The 21,443-nt window shown below is 39.9% G+C and overlaps 1 protein-coding gene across 7 annotated transcripts in view; it reads right to left on the bottom strand.

Annotated features, from left to right (window-relative positions):
• LOC113150262 (ral guanine nucleotide dissociation stimulator) overlaps nucleotides 1–20,636 on the bottom strand; it is a 42,573-nt gene extending 21,937 nt beyond the window's left edge. For 3 of the 7 annotated variants that reach the window (XM_026342691.1, XM_026342693.1, XM_026342694.1), the window contains exon 1: nucleotides 6,889–7,238. In XM_026342691.1, the coding sequence (XP_026198476.1) occupies nucleotides 6,889–7,110 (222 nt within the window). In that variant the 5' untranslated portion in view covers nucleotides 7,111–7,238. Of the gene's footprint in view, nucleotides 1–127; nucleotides 439–6,888; nucleotides 7,239–12,665; nucleotides 12,991–20,011 lie in introns of those variants that run through there. The other 4 variants (XM_026342692.1, XM_026342695.1, XM_026342697.1 and 1 more) reach the window with 3 other exon arrangements.
• Between the last annotated feature and the right edge of the window lie 807 nt (nucleotides 20,637–21,443).

Raw genomic sequence — 21,443 nt, 5'->3', positions numbered from 1 at the left:
AATAACCTCCAGGCTGGACCCTCAAAACCAGCCCTGGACCCGCCTGAACCTCCTCCTAATGACAACAAAACAAACCGCATCAGCTCATGGATCTCAGCCGCCTCCACCTCCTCCACCTCCACCTCACCTCCATCAGCGGCAGATCTGGGTCCAGGTGTGTGAAGCTGTGCAGGACCACCGGGCTAGGATCCTGGACCACCTCCAGCTTCACCCCGTCCCAAATGTTCCGCACCCTCCACGACGAGTCAAACATCTCGACCAGCTGTCCCGACTTGACGCCGTGCGCCTCGGTTTGCATCCCCGGGAAATAGACCATGGATGCCCGCGGAGCCGAGTGCTCAGTCAAAGCGACGGTGGCGACATCGTTACTGGTTTAATCCGTGTTTTCGAGCGCTGTGCCCGGTGCTGGCTGAGGTCAAAGCGGTGGTGTCGGATCACTGCTGCTGTCTGGAGCGTTTAGAAGAACCGTGACTCAGACCGGGGCTTTTCTCAGCCCCGCCCACAGCCCGCGCTGCCTTCACGGCGGTGGGAAATATCAGAAGCCCAGATGGATTGAGACAATGCAGAATGCAGTACTCAGATGTTTTATATGCATACTGTAGAAGTAACACTACATCACCACCACCCAACATTACTCCACTGAAGTACAGTGGGCACCACCACAAATCTATTTCTCAAAAATAGTAAAATAGCACGCTCGCAGATTCAGAAACGTTTAAAGATCTAGAAGCTGTTGATAACGTAAATGTACGAGTCTCGTCTAGATTTGCCCCACTTGTCTTTTAAATTTAAATAAGTTTCTGCAGAAATCCAACATCTAACAATCTAACCAGGTCCGATTGAGGTTCATTCATTGAGAAAACCACTTCAAACAGCTAATTTCTGACAATTTACTCATAATCAAACCAGCATCAATTTGATTTCTGTTACTCAGAAATGGACCTTTCAGCAGCAATGACAAAGTAAATGTTGAGGGCTGTGTTTCTGTGTTTTTATGTGTATATAACTGGAATTCTTTTGTTTTAGTTATTTTTTATATATTCTGTCCAAGATGTCCCTTTTCTATAATTATGATCACACATCATGTAATTAATTAAATAAGGGTTAGGGTTAGGGTTATAACATTAATTTAGATTTAAAAATACAATATTTGCTTTGGAATTGTCCTGAAGTAGAAGTATAACAAAGCAAAAAATTAAAAGAACCTCAAAACGTTAATTTACCACAAGTGAAAAATCTACTCAGATGATGCTATTTAGTCCTGCTGTTAATAATCATTTCCATTATGGACTAATCTCACGCTTATGTGAGTGTTTGATTTGTAAAAAGACAGACAATAAAAGTCATCACAGAGTTTAAAGTGAAACATTCATTTAAAAAAAAGTATTTTTAAAATTTAATTCATGTGCAGAATATCTACAGTTACACATATAGTTATTTATTTATATTATAATATATTTGTCTTCCTGTTTTATTTTGTTACATTTGTTAAATATTATGATGTATGATATGCAGCCTATTACTATAATTCTGCATTATAATGACGTCTAACTGTTCAGTCAGGCACGTGTAAAACATCAGTCAACACAGCACAGCTATAGAGTGCATATCTACGAGGTGTCGCTGAAGGCAGCGTGGTACTCCTCCACTCTTGTGTCATGTCTTTTGGGAAATGATGGCAGAGTGTTGTTTCTGCTCACTATGGCAGCGAGCTGGTATGGGGAGAAAAACACACACACACTGATGGAGAGTTTGCAAACTGCGGTGGAAAATGTAAGTATATTTAGTCCAGTTTCTTACTGCTTGTCATCATGCTCTAGAAAAACATTTTGCATTATGAGCAACTTTTCGTTTTCGATTAAGTAATAATATTTAGTTATAGTTTAGTTTTCTTAAGTAAAAACTTTAATCACAGACTGATATTGTGGAATTACTCCTAGAATTTTATTAAAGTAAATTATATGAGTAAAGGCTAGAAAATATTGATTTAGTTATTAATTTATCTCATATTTAATATCTAATAAATGGTGTAAAAGTACCAATCAGAGCCCAAAGAAACATCTTTTGACATCTTTATATTACTTGACTCTCTCTCAAACATCTAAAACTATTGTATGTATTATTATACACAAAGAATTTAAGCCTTAAATTACAGTAAAACTTTACAGTAATTTTGTTGCACACAGCACCTAAAACACCCCGATGTCCCCAGTTAGTCTGAAGCTTGTGCGTTTTTGGTGGATTCCACAGCCCAGCGTTTCAGGAGACTTAACACAGCAGGAGCTTCTGTGGATTTGACATCTAACACTGCCTCCTGCTGGATCCTAATGTCTGGAACAAATGCCTCATACCACGCCGACACATCTATCATCCTAATAAGGCGCATGTCTGCTTTTTAATTGATTACCACATCCAATTAATCCAGCCTGTTACAAATCGACAGCAGATACGTCAACTAAGCAAACAAACACAGCAGACTAGCAGTCTGTATTTTACACATAATTAATCACAAGCTTTAATTAATCATATTTATTTTCAAAAACATGCAGCTCATTTTTTAAAGGACTGTCTTTCTGCACCGACAGGAAGAACAGGTGTGAAAGTGATTTAGTAAATTTAAGGAAAACATCTGCTGCACCAGCTGTGGCCGAATCCAACCACAAACATGTCTGACCTCACCGATCGCCGCTGCGCTTCAGAACCCCCACATCTGTAGCTGCTGGGGGAGGAAACACCAACTGTGTGTGTGTGTGTGAGTGTGTGAGTGAGAGAGAAAAGGAGAAGGGGGAACGTTTTTGTTGACATTCTTCGAAAATCCCCGACTGAAATTACAAACAGCTAGTACATTGTGTGCAAATTATTTATTATTTATTATATAATTGATTTAGCATCCTCCTGTTTTCATCTGCCTAGATCAGTCTTTATACAATCTCCTACCTTTTTATTTTTAGTCTGCTACATTTCAGAGGCTAAATATTATCTGAGTCATAAAGGTACTTTGTAAATTCAGATTCCTTGTGTTTTCTTGCTTCATTGAAAGCTGAATATTTTTGTGAATTTTCTGCTGGTCAAACAAAACAAAAAATTTTAATACGTCACCTTAAACTTTTTATGACGTTTCATAATCTGAATGTTTACTTAAATAATTTAAAAGAGCCAATACATGTTTTTAGTTTTTTTGAGGACTGATACTTTGCACTTCTTTCACTGAAGCTACAAACAGCTGATATTTTGTGCATGTTAAAAACTGCTCCATTTATGCTTGCTGAAAATACATCTACATGTGGAGGAACAGATCACTGCCCAGTGAAAAACATATTACAATTATTGTAACAGCAGATCTTTGGGGCAAAAGGACTCGGTGCTTACAGACCAAATAAAATAAATATCTAAAAACTTCATGGAAAATAAAATCATATGTGGTAAGTTCATCTGGTTTCAGTGAAATGTCCCATTATATCAAAATAAAGCTCCTGGACTACCAGGCTTTTGTAACTAACCCCACATGGTTGCAATTCTATATTAAATTATTTATTATTTTTTTTAATTTTATTTCTTGTTTCTTTTATTTTCATATACCATTATGTTTTCAGCAAGACGTCAGCAAAAAGTTTGGCTTTTATTTTGCATTTAAAGAAGATTTTCTATTTTTCAAATGCCAAAAAGTCTGGAAAAGTCTGTAGAGGGACTATTTAAATTGGCAAATTAATACACATTTGTGGAGCTGATATTTCAAACAGCAGATCAGTGCATGTGAGATCCAGAAAAACAAAGAACATTTTCAGCCTTTCCCCGTTAACTTTTAGCTAGCTTCATTCAAGATGCACTCAAGAAAGTCCAATTACATTTGTTTACATGCACAGTAGTATCCTGTTATGCTTTAATGCTTTGGACTACCCTGGATATTTGTTATTTGCCACCTGGAGTACTCCAACTAACCAACTGTGGCATCTAAACACCTTGTTGTAGTTTTTGAACATTCCTTGTTTGTACAGACCAACAGAGGCTGAGATGGTGAGAAAACACAGATACTATAATGATGCTGCATGCAGGAGTATGAATAACCAGGTGTCGATGCTGTTTCCCATACTATGCTCAAAACCCAGGATAAGACTTAAAAAATCTGGTGCAGGAATCAGTCTTCTACAAAAACCCATTTGGGCAGAATCCCAGAAACCTCTGAGAGCTCGGCCAACTTTTAAAGCTCTTCTTCCATCTGCTGGAAATCAATACCAGAAGATGTTGTGGTGCTGCTGCTGTGCCTCTGGCTGACGCTCCAACGTTTTACTTTTCCCTCAGGAGAGTGACGTTAACAACCCGCCTTATTTTCTTCCTCACTCGCTCAAAGAAACGCACACTTTAATCTTGATGAACGCACAAATAGATATGACACAGCATAATTACAACAAGCCAACTGCACCCAGAAAGAGTCTGACAAGATGCAACGACGTCGACCAAAAGCAGCAAATCATGATGAGGTGGAAACCTAAATCAGAGGAGTGACCTAAGGAAGATATTGTCTTAATAACACAAAATATGCAGAAAGTTCTTAGTTTTATGGATAAGTCCTGTCACAATGCCATTTAACAAGGCACTACACCCCCAGTGGAGGCTCACTGGCCAGCAGTGGAGGCCTGTGGTTGTACTGGGCTGCTGCCAGGAGCACAATGTTCCCCAGAGTTCCACAAACATAAATCTGCAACAAATAAAAGGCAAAGAGTGGGCCAGACGTGGACAGAGCTCGACATTATGCAACAGGAAAAAACTGCCAAACAAAATGAGATTAAAGCCATTAGAAGACATAGTTGTAAAATCCAGTCCAGGGTGGTGTTTGAGTTATTGACATCTGCAAAAGGCAACACACAGTTTGCGTCACGAGGAGTTATATTAGTTACAAATACTGTACATTAATCATTTCTGTCTGTTTCTTCAACACCTGGGAAAGCTGCACAGATCCTTTTGGTTACCTCAGCCTAACGGCAGATGACAGCTCGTCAAGATGATTGACAGGTGATGGGGGGGCAGCATAATCTGTCCGACTGAGTGGGACGACGGAGCTACAAACAACACATTTCATGCAATCCTCATAGACAAATTCATCTGGCTGCTTCTTGGACCACAGATTAGGAAGTCTAGGAAGCATCTACTCCTTCATTCTACATGCAGCAGGCCTACTTCCACTTCCAGATATGCGGCATGTCATGTAGGAATTTGTGCTTATACCCAGACTTTGTACTCAAGGTTGGTTTTCTGAACATTGTGTTTTCTCTAAATCTCTTCAATGTTTAATGCAAAAATCCCCGACTAAATATTGCAGCTGTTGCTAACGAAAATTTCTAATTATTTAATTTATTCAAGTCATGCAAGGCAAGACATTTCAACATAGTGTATGAGGTATTCAGCAAATGCAGGTCCTTCAGGTCTCTACACGCTAACCATTAAAAATAACAGCATTTAAACTACACTGCCCATCAACAGCCTCCCACTGGATAATTACTGCATGATGACTGGCTGATTATTTTTTAGCTGGCAACAAGTTATTTAACCCGAATTGATGCAGTGAGAAGCTTCTCATTTCTTAAACAACCATGTCAGAGGACACATCCTGTGGAGAAGATGTTTTTTTTTCTTCCCTGAAGTCTCGGGCATATTCCAAGATGACAATGTCAGGATTCATCGGCTTAAATTGTGAAAGAGCGGTTCAGGGAGCATGACACATCATTGTCACACATGAATTGGCCGCCAAAGAGTCCAGAGGATGTTTGGGATGTGCTGGAGAAGACTTTGTGCAGCGGTCCGACTCTCGCACCATCAATACAAGATCTTGGTGAAAAATTAATGGACAGGAAACAATGTTGAGACATTGCAGAAGCTTATTGAAACGATGACACAGCGAATGAGTGCTGAAATCAAAGCTAAAGGCGGTCCAACAAAATAACAGAGTGTGTGACTTGTTTTTTTTTATGGTCAGTGTATTTGGTGCGTTTTAACTTAGACCAAATTCTTTAAACACATGGTCTAACACGCAACTAGGATTTATAGCAAGGATGTTGTTTTCAACTACAGTAGATGATCCTGATTAATTGAGTGTTAACAAAACTAAACAAATGGACTGAGGATCAACTGAGGCATGGTTTAGTTAGAGCTGATCCAGAGAATCTGTATCTGGGCCAATCTGGTATATTTTAAGATTGGTATCAAAATTCGATCCTTTACTGAACTGTTGACTGATGTTTTGTCTCCTGCTGGTGTTGCATCATTGCTCTCCTTCTGCAGTGCAGCTGTGTGAGTTTAGAGACTGAGGTTGACAAAACACACTGAACTCTGACACTCATGGCCAAACAGCCCAGTCATTTCTATGAACTCTATGTGCTGTTCTGTACTTAATGGTTCTAATGACGCTGGCAGCAGTCAATTCATGTGTCACAAACATTAATCACTGGTTGGTTAAAGTTCAGTCTGTAGCCGACATCTATACTCAACCAAAGATTTTTTTGAGAGAGGATGCTCCACTCTGAAAAACCTGCTGTACAACCTCATGGAACCTCAGCGATACTGTCGCTCCAGAAAGTCCAACAAAGCGGCACATTTCTTCTCTAGAGGATCTTGTCATGTCAGAAGTCAAGTTATAGTAGTAGAGTTATTCCTACTATAAACATATCAACAATTTCAGCTTATAAATCTATACGTCTGAACCAGGACTTCATTATTTAGAACAAGAAGCTCTTGGAAAATATAAAGATTAGATTAAATATGATACAGCTGTCATCTTTATATGTTTACTATAGGTAAATAAGTATGAAACCAGACTTCAGTTCTACCCAACATGTCCTTAGAGTGACGCTAAACCTTAACCAGCTTAGTGTCTTTACATTCAGTCTCACCAACCTGTCTGCCTCCTGCACTCCGGTGGTAATAATCCTCGCCATCCCAGTGAACACCTGTCCTGGCCAGCAGTCCACAGGTCCACCGGCTCCAGCACAACATTCCAGCTTTGTTCAGAACCAGACCAGAAACCTTAGAATCCAAGGAGTCCTGGCGCAATAACCCATCTGTGCTCTTACTCCCCTTGTCACAGATTGGCCGAACCCTTGTAGACCCTCTGCTCATACATGTTTACTTTACCAGCTGTGTCAACAACTCGAGGAACAACACTGGAAAAAATTAACCTAACCGTCGGTAGGTCTGTCCACGTCTGTCAAACCTTCGAAACAACAGTAACAGTGCAACAGTGTGGTGGTGACTCTCTATAAGAGTTGAACAGAAAATGAAAGCTGAAGATGAGTCAATAAGCCTTAAAGGGACTTCCCTGTTTAACTTAAGGAGGAAATTACCTGCATGTACAGACCGGGTTACTGTTAGTGGTTGGTTCACTATGATTGCTCAGGTAGTATCTGCCATTATCTGATGCATTCAGCTGGTAGAACACGTTTCCCTGCAGAGTCAAACTGCATAAACATCATCGTGACCAGAAAACAGAGTCAAGTCAAATATAAGAAATAAATATGGGGCTCTGTTCAGTCCATACAGAAAAAAGATAACACAAGGGTTCACACAACCAAATGTCAAATCCACAATCTGAGGTAGATTATTACTCATTTGTTTATAAGTGGGAATCGTCTCTTATATGTTGCATTGAATGTTTGTTTGTAGATGCATTTTGTATGTGTAGCTCTGCTGCTATCATCTGAATTACAATCTCTAGGTTATGCTAACTTAGCTTTTAGAAATAACTGTAATTAGTGCCAAATTATAAGGTTGCTTCCAGGAAACATCTCAGGAGGTTATTGGGAAATAGGCCGGTACAATAAAACGTTACTAAATTTGGTTTAAACATTTTACATTTCCGTTTACAGACCCACACATGCACCGTCTCTTCTGCACTGGGAAAAATCCCAGTAAGAGTTTCCCAGTAACAAAGACAAAAAGAAGCTACCCATTCACCCCCAGTGAAGCTGCTCCTGAGAGCTGCGAGGCCCGGCTGTCTGTGAGCTGCCTCCAACAGTCTCTGGATTTATTCCCTGCCATTATTTCAGCCATTCAGGTGCTCCTCCACAGTCCTGGCATTTAGAAATGCTTTCTCATGCCAACTGGGGATCGCTGGGAGAGTGGCTCTGCTGTCAGACAACCTAACAACCGTTGCCCCGGAAAGAAACAAACCAGCCTCTCTCTGTTTGAAATATTACACTGTCTGGGAAATTATTCTGTGGTTCTTAATGATTTTTCCACAGCATTTCATAATTTGTTTTGCTTGACTTTACTGTTTCTTTCCTGTTTAGGGTCTTTAAGGTGAGATATTTCTGTCCTCGGCACAAGCTGTTTATTACCTAACCTCCACAAATTTATGGTTTAATCTTTGTTCTTAGATTTGCCTCCATCACATGTCACAATACTCAACAAATTTAACAACCCAGTTCACAAATTTCTCTAACTACTTGAACAGAGAAAGCAGTGGTGGGAGAAATATTCAGATTCTCTAAGTACTTCACGTCTGTCCCACTCTCAGGAACGTTTCTCAGAACCCCTTAAGGAAATGTCTTCAAAATTGCCACTTATGTTAACTTAGACTTGGTTGAACTTCTTAGATGTTAATTCTTAAGAGAATTTCTTTCAATTTGGTAAAAGCGTCCACTAGGAAACATGGATGAACCGATGAAGGTCACTGTGACCTCACATCCTTCCCATTATTGTGAAAGTAATATTACAGAAATGCTTAAATGCCAAATTTCAGTAGATCCAGTAGGTCGGTAAATCTATCTTAGTTTAAAATCTTAATTTAAAAAGTACTGAGTAACTGCAGCTAAGGAGTACTGATACAGTTACAAAGCAGCAGAATGGTAAATACAAAATACCTCCTCCAGTACCTGCCCTTGGCCATTGTTCCTTTGTTGAACTGTCTATTGTACTTTTCAAGCCGTAGTTTACCAGCTTTGGTTTTGACCCTTGCTTGTCCTTTTTGAAATTCTGTCTGTTTGTGTCTCTTTACATTTAGCTGCCTGTTGTTGAAACTTTTCTGTTCAACGACAGGTCTGTATCAGATCATTTGTCGAGGATTTACAGACCAAGTAGTTGCTTACTTACTAGCTTAAAAAAACATATTGTGTACATGTGCAATAACTAAAAGAATTAACTATGAATCCTTCCTTAGCTTCTGCAAGTTTCTGCAATAAAATACTATGACAACACTTTGTTGTTGTTTATTTGTTGCGTTAGTGTTTCCACTCAGTTAACACCGCCTGCTCACAGTGAACACTATCAACCAGTCTGCAGACATCAATTCACTTCCTTTAGGGCTGACTGACAGTTTGACCGCTCCAACACTTGGCAGCAGTTGACTGCTGTTAAACTTGTCATCATCATTGTTTGCTCAACAGCTAATTAGATCTCTGCATACAGTATAACCGTTTGCTGACCTGCTTCATAAAGAACTGAGAAAATTGATCGTTCTTTACACACAGTCCTCCTCAGAACAGGGACATAAATTAACAGTTAAAACATCCACAAATGCAACACTAAAAGCCACTAGCTCAACAAGACAGACATTTATGCACCGCTATGAAGTCACAGGGAGGTGGTCAGATGTCAATTAGGGTAGTACAAAGTGCTGGTCGACACCATGGACTGAAAACTTTAGGTTCAGGAAACAAATGCATGTTGGTAATGGTTAGGGAAAGATGCTGGTTTCAGCTAAATGTTAATTAATACGTCATGTCTTGTGCACTGACCACAATTGTTCCCAGATCTTAAACATGTGGTGCAACAATTCTGGTCAGTGCACAAGACGTAGTAGTTGCTTTGAGCAGATATTTTCTTGCAAGATCAGATAATTTAAAAGAAAACAATAAAATATATTGTTGGTGAATATTTTACTTAAATGTTTAGTAACAATATCTTTTCCAACTGTGCATATATATTCTAGAAATATAAAAGTTCTATAAAACGCACTTAACAAAATGCTAATTATTGTAAGTTTCCATCCACTACTGTAGCCAATGACAATTATTTTAATTGTAGGCTGATCTCTCTTTACAGTTTTCTTAATTCTCACATTAACATTTTGATTTTAAATACCACAAAATGTGAAAGTGAAAGACATCCAAGTGGACATCTTTAGACATCTTGTTTTGTTTTTGTTAAAACCAAACGAACATTTTGGTTCACTTTCAAGTCATCAAATCCTCCCATTTGAAAGGAACATTTCTGACTAAAACATTATTGTAGATTGATTTTAAAGTCATTGCAGTTCTAATGCACAGTCTTCAATATACCATTTCTCAGATTGTGACATGTATTTTAAGAATTATTACAAAGAAAAATATTTTCTACCAGTTTACACACACAACTCATAATTTGTAAGACATACTGTCCATTAGAGATTTGTGGTTTTCAAAGCCTGGCAGTTTTTAATATGAAACAAATCTTACATACCTGTTGCAAACATATCACCCAGACTGACAGCAGGGAAGGAAAGTGAGCCCAGAGAAGAATTCAGGCCACATGAAACACAATCAGGTGTTACAGCTGAGAGACACCGAGCGAGAAAACAGCAAGTGCTGACAGCAGATATTCACCTCTCACGCAGACAGAACAGCAGAGTATCAAATCAAATTAAATATTAGTGTTAGAGCATATTTCATATGACAACATAACCTCAGGTGCTTTACATATGTGGTTGAAAATGATATAATCAGCTTCACACACAGACTGGAAACAAAAAGACTTGTTTAAGGATTTTCTTGGCTCTGCAGGTTCTAACTCAGCACTAAATACAACATCACTGTTTCCACAGGTGGAGAGTTTCTTTGTAGAGTCAACTGCCAAGCATAGCTGCCTTTAAAGCTTGTTTCTGAAGAAGGAGGTCAGTTTGCATAAGTGCACATGTCCACACTTGAACTATATGTCTGCACAAATACTAATTATAGAAATGCAGTATAATGGACTATATGGCCAGACACCCAAATATTACACCGTATGTAATTGTTAACGTCATTCCAGAACCATGAGCATTAACCTGCTGCTGCAACAGTCTAGTCTTTTTTTCACCACATTTTATAACCTGTCTGCAGGTGATAAAACTCACAGTCTGTGTTTCACATCAGCCTGCAGGTGTCTGGTGGGATTGAGGTTATCATTCTGTGTAGGCCAGTCAGGTTTTCTCACAACAAGCTCTTGAAACCAGGAACCCACAAAAATCAATTTATGTTGCAGCATTGCAGTCTCTGGAATTAAGGGGTCTCCTAAACATGTATTTCTATTTCCATTCTGTAGTTAGGGACTGCCTAACAGTTGCAAAACTCATATGAGGCATCACACACATGCAGAATAATGATTAGTTTTACAGGAAGCGCCAGAGAACACAGTCAAAAATTAGACCAACCTTTTGGTCAAAAAAAGCCAAGACTGCACAGTGGGGACATAACAACAGAATAAATGCATAAAATAAATTAATTAATAAAACCACCAGTCTGCAGGCTTAACATCAAAATAAACAAGAGCAACAGTGTTCAAAGGTTCACCTACAGCAGAAGAAAATCTGCCTTCATCCCATCATTATCATCTGTCTTAGGCTTTATTAACAAGCTGACACAGGAAGACATTCATTAGGTGCTGTGGGATTATTACAGACAAGACCAAACACGTCAAATATCAAAGGGCACAGCCTCCTCTGCAGGGAGATTGTTGCCTCAGTGTGCAGCGTCTGGTGGCAGTGGCAGCCCAACACAGACAGAAACATACAAAAATACACCCAACTGAATGAAAGTGGGCAGTTACTGGAACTACAGAATGAAACCAAAAATAAAAATAAGCCTCAACAGAAGTGGAGAAAATCGTGCTGTCATGACCGATTATGAAATCTAACCAGAAGAAAGTCCAAGCATTACACAAAAACCTGAAAGTGAAATGAGAGTCATGGTGAGGTGAACAATCACTTGATGAAGCACGGAACAAGAAAACGGGAGGAAAGCAAATTACAGTTACAGTTGCTGAAGGCCTGATAAGTTTCCCCTGCGGCTCATTAAACTGCTAGTGAGACGTGCGTTTTGTTTACAGGCCCCTATTTGGATGGCACTCGGTTGGAGGTGTGAAAGAAAACGGCAACGTACAAAAATGCAGCTAAATCATCCTCCCTAGTTTAGGTTAGACTAAGATAGATGTAGATAAATGTAAAAAGCTGTTGCTGTGTCATCCTATACATGAATAATGAGAAACACCACATTTACATCTGTACAAGTGAATAAGTAAAAACACAACAAGCTACAGGCTTGTACAAACAAGGTGACATGTACACACACATACAAGACCAACAAACTGTGAAACACACATTCTCGCACTGCAGCACCGAACAAACTCACACTTGTGCCTGGGGCTTCCTGTAGTACCTGGATACTTTGTTGTTGTCTCTTTTACAAATCAAATTACAGTAGTTTGTTTTTTGTCTGTTTGATTGAGATTGCATGAAAATACATATTTAACGCCCCAGTGACACACAAACCTACACTCACAGATAGAAACGGGGATGTATTACAGAAATACACACTACATACATTTGAGCATCAGTAAAATGTAGCACACGCACACAAACCCACTTGTGTTCACTCATGGTCTCACACACTCACTGCATCAACAACAACACACACAGCAGCACAGGCAGTGGTGGAGCTCACCAGGTCGTCCAGGATGGTGACGGGGAAGTCGAACATGCACATCTTGACTGGCTGTGCGAGGGCTCTGTGGAGGCTGAACAGGGACTTGGCTTCCATGCTGCACACCGAGCGCACCAAGCAGCGCAGCCGCCGCTCGCTCGCACACAACAAACATGCACCGGCCGAAATATAAAAATAAAAATTAATCAAGGAGGAACTCCTCCAGCTGCTACCGGCCGCTCTGCCTTTCAGCTATGGCTGCGAGGAATCCGTCTCAGAAAGAATAAAAAAGGGACCCTTCCACCTCCACCTCCTTCTCTGCTTCCTAGACTCCAACTACCCTGCACTCCTGTCGTTTCCCTCCCTCCCTCCCTCCCTCCCTCTTCCTTTTCTCGTCTTTCCTCCCCCCCTCTGCTCCTCGTTCCTCCCTCCCTTCCTCACCAGGGAATGTCTTAACTGTAAGCAGCTGCTCTCTTGTCTTTCCGTCTTCTGGAGGTATTGCCCAACAGCTTAGCAACACTCAGCTGTTATGCCACAACCGCCGCCCGTCTTGCCCGTCTGATTTCTGTCTCTCCTCAGTCACACGCAGGCAGAACTGTTAACATGCGCTACAGCAAAACACGTAAAGCAAAATAAAACATGAAAATGAAATGCAGCAGGTACACACAGGGGATGTGAGTTGCCGTCTTCTGCTTCATTATGCTGCAGCGATGTAATCAAGAGAGAGGGGCTGGCTCTGTTTTGCTCCTGTAGTGCCAGACTGTCTGTGTGAGCCCATTAAAGATGAAGAGAGGTGGCTGCTTCTGAGACTGATGTATGCATCAGCCTCTCCGCTCATTAATTTTGCTGGTAAATGTGAAATGAGACGTTCGGCAGGTTACCAGACTTCTGAATGTGAAAACTAGTGTCTTTCCTCAATATCTGTTCCTGTTACTGTATCTGCACTGTTACTAAATCTTTGATGGTGTTTTCCTGCTCGGTGCGGTGCAGTAACAACCTGTCAATCAAACATTTACATCAGTCATTTGGTCAGACACTTTTATTCAGAGTGACTTACAAGTGAGATACACGGTACCAGGACAAGGCAGGGTAAGCATAAGGAGGTGTTGGCTAAGGACCCCTACTGGAGGTAGGTCACAGCCGGCTTGTGATCTTACCACTACACTATGTAGGTTTGAATCCACCTGTTTTTATTTGCATTATGATTTGCAAGAAAAGAGCTGCAAGAAAAAAGCTGCAAAAACATTTCAGGCCTGGCTAAAGTAGAACAGTTGGTGTACGGTGCCAAACACAACAAAGTGCGTTCACTAAAAACACGGACAGACCAGGACGGATCTGAGGGGAGCAAATTGAAGCACTGTATTTAAATACAATTTTGAGGTATTTTTACTTGACTTGAATATGTTATTTAAATATTTTTTATTTTCAAAACTGGATCAAATCTGAGCTACAGTCAGATGAAAACCTTTTCTTTGCCATGTTTGTTCATAACATTTTGCTTTTTGTAGAACTTCTTTCTTGGTCTGTTAGGCAGTGTCCTGTCTATTCTGGTTTTATACCGAGTCACATTGTGTTTAGTTTGCTGTGAATATGTTTTTGGGGGTTGATGAAAAACACATTCCTAAAGATTATTTCACACTATTGTAGAACCAGAGGCAGAATAAAATCGACAGAGTGATAAAACACTCACAATAGTAATAAAGTTATTTGAGCACTAATGTTGTCAAGGGTCCAGAAAGAGCATAAAATACAAATAGTTTATAAATACAGATAGTTTTAGGTTTTAGACTGTAAACTCCAAAAAGCACAGGATCAATAATGGAGCCACACTTCTCCACAGTTAAAGTTTCAGTGATGTTGGTATGAATCTGTGTGACGTTCTCTGTTGACAGTCGGTCTTTGACAGTTGTTTCTTCTCAAGTGTTTGTCTCACATGATCATAAACTTGAGTAAAACTAAACCTTCACAGTAAACTTGTGTTCTCAGTCTGCATTCTGTGTTTTTCTGCTCTCTGTAGGTGACAGGAGGCCATCAGAAAATATCACCTCCTCCAGGTGGATTCAATATTGACATTTTCATATTTGCTTTTTGATATCATCTTTGCCTCTTTGAACTGAAGAACCTCAGATTTGAGCTGTAAAAATGATATCAACAGCACAGCCTCTTGAAAACTCTCAAAGATATTTCTAGTCAACCTGTTCGTATGTAGGTCACACAGCTTTTACCCCAAATGGCTGAAACGGCGATGGAAAGGAAGTAAGTTTGCTTTGACCTGAAAAGAAAGAAACTGCCTCAGAGCTGTGGAAACGTGTATGTTGTTTTTAAAAAAGCTCCTGAGGTGTTGTTTTACCTCACGTCACACAAGTCCTGCTCCAACCCTGCTGTGACCACTTTGTGCAGAAAAACTGAGCTAATTTCAGAGTAAACATCCAAGCGTTGTAATTATTAACCCAGTCTTTCGGGAAATATATTGCAAAATGCAGTTGGCAAAATGAACAAAGAGAGCACCGCGCTTACTGTTTCGTCATTTTAACGATATGTTCTTTGTTTTAAATGATTGAGAACAATTTGTAAACACTAGTCCATACTGCAGAAGAAAGAGTTAAATGCAGATAAACAACTTGTATATATATATTAAATAAATGTAAATTTTATGTACTGGCATCATTTCCTTTTCTTTATTTCATTTAGCTAATATTTGCAGATTTACACAACAGTTGGTCTAAATATTTTAAGTGTGTACTGGCTCCAAGTTGCAGCCTGTAATTGTGGGGAATTCAAAGAGGGAACAAGGGTCCTGATTCACATGCAAATGATGTTTGGATTTAACAGTAGAGCAGCGAGTTGAAGATGAAGTGCTGCTGCTTTTAAATGCACAGAGACAGTAGAAGAAGAAGAGGGAGAAGAAGCAGTGAAGGAGCAGCTGAAGGGAAAGCGCGAGAGGGCCTGAAATACCAGTGGGAACTGCTTTCAGATGCAGAAGCCATCCCACAGCTCAATACTGTAGGAGAGCAGTTGTCATGGAAACAGGGAGGCAAAGCTGGCTCCTCATAGGGCTACGTAAGAGCAGACCTCCTCCTCTCTCCCTGAACAGATACCAAGCCAAAACAGGAAGCCAGACTGTAACCTGCACATCGGCTTCCTGTGGACTGTGGACAAAGACAGGACGGGTGGTGCAGGTACACAAGAGGTCACGTCATCTGACACACGTATGCAAACTGCCCTCCGTGTGATCTTATGTGGTTAAAACCTACTTTAAAGTCACAATGAGGTGTCCAAAACACGCTACAGCCCGGCCTGTAACGGGAGAATCAGTCTCCATCACAAAAGCAACAAGTTTACAGTCAGATGTAGACAATCGACTGCACAATCTACTTCACAGAGCAGCTCTGTGTTTTCTAAGCCCAGATCTTTATCTCATGTTCCTCTCACCACAGCTGGCTCCTTATCTTCTATTGTGAAACTGCTTTAGTGGAGAAACTAAATCTCGTCAACGTTGAATTTTATCAACAATAAAGATGTGTTTATTTGTCAAGTAACATCCTGCAAACTATCTGCACAGAGACAAGCTAGATGTTTCCCTTTTCCCAGTGTTTGTGCTAAGCTACACTGAGCCCATCTTAGCATGATAATAATTTTCACCTTTCAGTTCCAGTGTTCCTACTTTTACCAGCTCCAACCTGGAGTGGCTCATCCTTCTAACCACTCAGAGAATTTCACTGATTCCTGTTTCATCACTAAGTTCCTTTTTCCAGTCTACATGATAAATATTATCTAATGTATTTGTTTTGAATTCCTTTGTGAATCCTCTCCAGCAGATGATGAACATTGCTGGAAGGAAATCTCATTTCCACTTACTAATCTGCATTAATGCCGCTGTCACCTGAGGGTTTTCTGGCTTCAGCTGCTTTTAACAACCTGTTTTCAGTTTTTCTGCGTTGTGTGATGTCAGTCTCTGGTCATTTTATCTCATATTCATAACTTGCCGAGACACAGCTGATTCATAACTACATGCTCGTTTACTTTCATTACAGTGGGATCTATCAATCTAAAGAATAAATAGGATTTTCTATGATGAATAAGCATTATCTATTCATCGACTGAAGTTTGGCGCAAGTTTGAAAAAAAAAGCTGCTGCTGTAATAATTACATTTAAACAGGTTAGATGCTACAGAAGTTATATAGTGGTGCAATTTGTTAATGATCATTTTCATATCTGATATTTGATATTTATTTGAATGCAGCTCCTTCAAACATGATATGAAAGCAGTTTGCTTCAATTTCAAGTTAGATTCTTCCATGGAAACCTAAAAAGAAATCTATAATCAGTCATATTGAAAAGCAGCCAGACTTCATGTTTCTGGATGGAAAACTTGCTTTCAGTCAGCAAGAGCACGCCTGCAAATGATTACAGTGTCTGATCCGGTCACTTGGAAATTACAAACGTGGACAGTTGGATTTAAAACAGCAGATTTGAAAAACAAATTAGAGCAGTTTGAAAAACATAAGCAACAAGTTAAAATGTTTGAAATGTTCGAGCTCCTGCACTTTGCAACACTGTCTGCACATTTCTCCACAGAGCAGAAAGAGATTTCAAGGACAGGCCCTTCATCCAAACACACACACACACACACACACACACACACACACACACACACACACTAACTAATGCTTCAATAGAAAAGAAAAAACCCTCGGGAAACAAAACTGGAGAAAAAATGTCTGATTCTTGTCACATTCCATCAGACAAAGAAGTCAAATATGCTTGGAGTGAAGTCAAGCTTCAAGAACAGAGTGGTTTCTGGAGCAGCGTGCAGAAAATGGAGCAACAGAAAAGCATACAGTTTTATCTACGATTCCTACAATAGTGGAAAAACACATGTTTCAACATCCATAATAGCAGCGAGAAGGAAACAGGATTTACATGGAGAGAAAAGAAGAATAAGAAAAGTTTGTTTATGCTAAAATCCAAGCAATGTGTTTGAGATCAACAGGGGTCAACAGGGGGTTAAATAGACCCTTTAAACTGAGGCAGTGGGAGTCTGAGTCTTAACATCCTCATCCTGCTCGAGAAACCTCAGCCATGACCTTTGACACCGATTTGTCGTCATCATACAGTCCTCCCTGTCATACATGTTGACTATCACATGCGAAGACGTCTAAAACCTGTGTTCAGTGTAACACCAGCCAAAGTGTGATAGATAAAAAAAACAGCAGTGGTGATAAAGCCTAGAATTATTTACCAAATGAACACATTGACATTTATATTGTCATCAGTCCTCCCCAGCTGTAAATAACAATAATTCCTAAATAAGAATCATGTCCAGAACGAGATAAGCTGTAGAAAGTTTCCCTATAATCCCATTAATACTCGTAAAATGTACGTGGGGAAGTAGTTTTAGTTTGGAATAAACTGTGAATTGGCCTCAATGTCTCATTGCACACAGATTCACTGACACCTGTATACATTTTGGATTTTCTAGCTGCGGTTCCTGACATTTATGTCTTTAAACTGCTGGAGAATAAACTCCACAGTGAATCAATATGAAACAATTTATGGAAATGGATTAATTTACTGCTGAGTGACTAATGGATTCATTGACTGTTTCCAGATAAACAGCATCAACACCAGCATTCCTTCTGTCCATCGGTGTGTCCTCTGCAGAAACACTTCACATCTCAGAGGATGTGATGGATTATTGACGTGTCGGCTATTATTAATGGTCACTGATGCTGCTATGGGAGGAAGTAAGTCCCCTTCAAGAACCCCCACTCCACCTCCCATAGTTCTTGGACAGAGAAGGTTATGGGCTCCAGCAGCTGAAGGACATTTCCTGGAGGGTTTCTGTCTGCAGCTAAGAATATCACTGAGGCTAATAAACGCTAGCCAGTTTATATTTGGCATATTTAGTTTTATTTATCACTTAAATATTTCCAAACCCCAAATTGTTGCCTTTTAACTGCTAATTATGTGGCAGAGAAGAGCTGTGGAGCTCCAGTTACTGTAGATTATGGACAGGGCTGCAGATTCTGATTTTAATGAATCATTTTGTCTATAAAATGTAAGAAAATGGCTGCATCCTCAGATGTTTTGTTTAACTTTCCAAAAACATATTCAATCTATTATCATTTACTGTATAACAATGAAACAGAAGTAGAAACTGTTAAATGTTTGAATTTTTACTGTTTACTGAATTTTTTAATGCTTAATGACATTAATTCTGCAAATATTTAAATGAAAATTAACTGACTAACTGATTTACAGTTTTGATTAAGAACATTTGATTAAATTCCCTCAGATGGGGAGCTAGTCATCACCATTTTCCACTATTTTCTGATGTATTATAGTTTTATTTTTGTATAGCAGCTGGAGAGGCCGTGGGAAAGAGGCTGATTTTAATCAGGGAATTTCTAATAAACAAATTAAAATTAGTTTTTCTATTATTTTGTATAATCTTTTATTGTGTTGTGAAACTTCTACCACAGACATCTGTGACAAGTGGACCCGACAACTGGACCAACTCAATACTAAATTAAAAGCAAGTATTTCAATTTATCAAAACTCCATAAACAAACAAATTCCATGAAAACTCCACCACAAGCAGAAGTAGGCCTACACCTTTACTAAAGCTCAAGTACTAAGTGCAATCAAAAATTTACTTTAAGTACAAAAGCACAATACTAATACTGACAAAAGCAGATGAAAATAGTAATTATCAAAAAAATAAGGACAAATTATGGATGTGTAGTGGAATAAAAGCAGCTGCTGTCACATAACAGAAAGAACAAATATTTTAGATTTTAAACATTTGCATGCCTGTTTTTCTGGCACTGGTACATAAGTACTCATATCTTCTATTTAAACATCAGTTTTAGTAAATATACAAAGATATTAGCATTAAAATACATCTAAGTTAGCCAAAATACAAGCACTGGCAATGCAGAATGGCTCCCATGGATTATATGTGAGGAGGCATTAATGTGTGAGTATTTTTAACTATTGATTTAATGCACAATAATACACTGGGGTTTATTAGTTGCTTTTATTGTATATTAAATATATGCATCTGTAAATTAACTAAAGCAGTCAGATTAATGTTGTGCAGCAGATTTGTAGTAAAATAACTGACCTAAAATCAAAAACCACCTCTGTCTTTAAACAGTAAAAGATATAAAAATACAGAGAGATGGGAGGAAGGTGATAATATGAGCAGCAGGTTTATTATTAATAATGATAATAACCTGAACAGCATCAGGTGCAGGCTGTGACACAGGTGGAGAATGGGTGTAGCTATTAGCGATGATGCAGATGAGCCCAGGTGTGTATTTAAACCTGAACCCAGTGACCCGAGGCTCCGACTTCTTACCTGTTTCTCCAGCATGATCATTCTCTCGGTGTCATGACCTTCGTGGAGTGGTTGTCCGTGAGTTAGAGCCGCTCCTCCGGTGCCAGCATCTCGCTCTTCACGGATGAAAAGACGCGCACGGTTACTGATGCTCGCTGCTAACTAACGTTAGCGTCAACGTTGGGAGGCTAGCTAGATGACATCCACGGTGGTTTATCCTTGAGAGAAATGTCCTCCCCGACCCCAGCATGTCTCGATATGAATATGTAAACGCGTTAAAGGGTGTTTGTTCGTGATTTAAAACACCGCACCGGACAGTGAACGGGGAGGAGAGAGGGGTAAAAACAACCAACGGCGAGCTGGGGGCTAGCTAACGTTAGCCTGCTAGCCCGCTAAACCCAGCGGTTATCAAAATTTTATTTGTCTCCTCCTGCCTTCGTCCATCGCCGCTTCCAGTCGCTCCAAGTCACGCTCGAAGAACAAGCCCAGCCGAAACGTGTCCTCCAGCGTCGGCTCTCCCGAGCGAATCGTCCCCGGTGCCCGAAGACGACATCCCAGTGAGGAGCGGTGGTCAATCCGAGGGGAACGATGTGGTGCTGATCAGACCCCTGATGCTTAAATGGATGCTGCTGCTGCTGCTGCCGCTGCTGCTGCTGCTGCTGCTGCTGAATCTCCGCTTCCACCGAGACAAGACGCTGCTGCGGTCGGAGAAACTGGAGCAACTCCGAATTACGACGCTCCTGAACGCACCACACGTATCACGACACAGAGCCAAAAGAGACGCACTTGAACGCACCCCGACCTTCTTATAACAATAAAACAATACACACGTAAAATACATAGAAAACACTGGAGGTAACGTAGTGCATTTACTCAAGTACTGCATTTAAGTATTATTTAAGGTGCTTGTACTTTACTGGGCTATTTCCATTTTATGTTTCTTATATTCCACTGCACATCAATTCAGTTTTATCTGTATATATATATATGTATATATATAAATCACAACAGAAGTCAAGGCACTTTACAGCGTTTAAGGTTTAACACCTTACAAAGTATAACTGTATACAGAATCATATAGAAAGCCCACATGAGTAGCACTAGGTGACAGTGGAGAAAAAAAGCTCCCTTTAGAGGAAGAACCCTTAAGCAGAACCAGGCTCATGGTGGGCGGCCATCTGCCTCCACCGGCTAGGGTGAGTGGAAAGAGGGGAGAGAAAGGAACAGCAAACAACAAACACTGGTCCGGTAACTGGACTCTGGAGATATACAGCTCCGGGTTGAGGATACCTGGAGAGGAGAACAGAGAGGAGAAAACACAACTACGGGAGAGAGTTAATGACATGCGATGGTAGCATTTAAATCACATCACAACAGCAAAAACGTTTTTACTCCTCTATATTTATCTGATCACTTCAGTTACTTTGCAGATGCTTATCTTCAATAGAATTAG

The sequence above is a fragment of the Anabas testudineus genome, chromosome 9, assembly GCF_900324465.2.
Source record: "Anabas testudineus chromosome 9, fAnaTes1.2, whole genome shotgun sequence".
Classification (NCBI taxonomy): Eukaryota; Metazoa; Chordata; class Actinopteri; order Anabantiformes; family Anabantidae; genus Anabas; species Anabas testudineus.
This window is presented reverse-complemented; position numbering and strand designations above follow the sequence as displayed.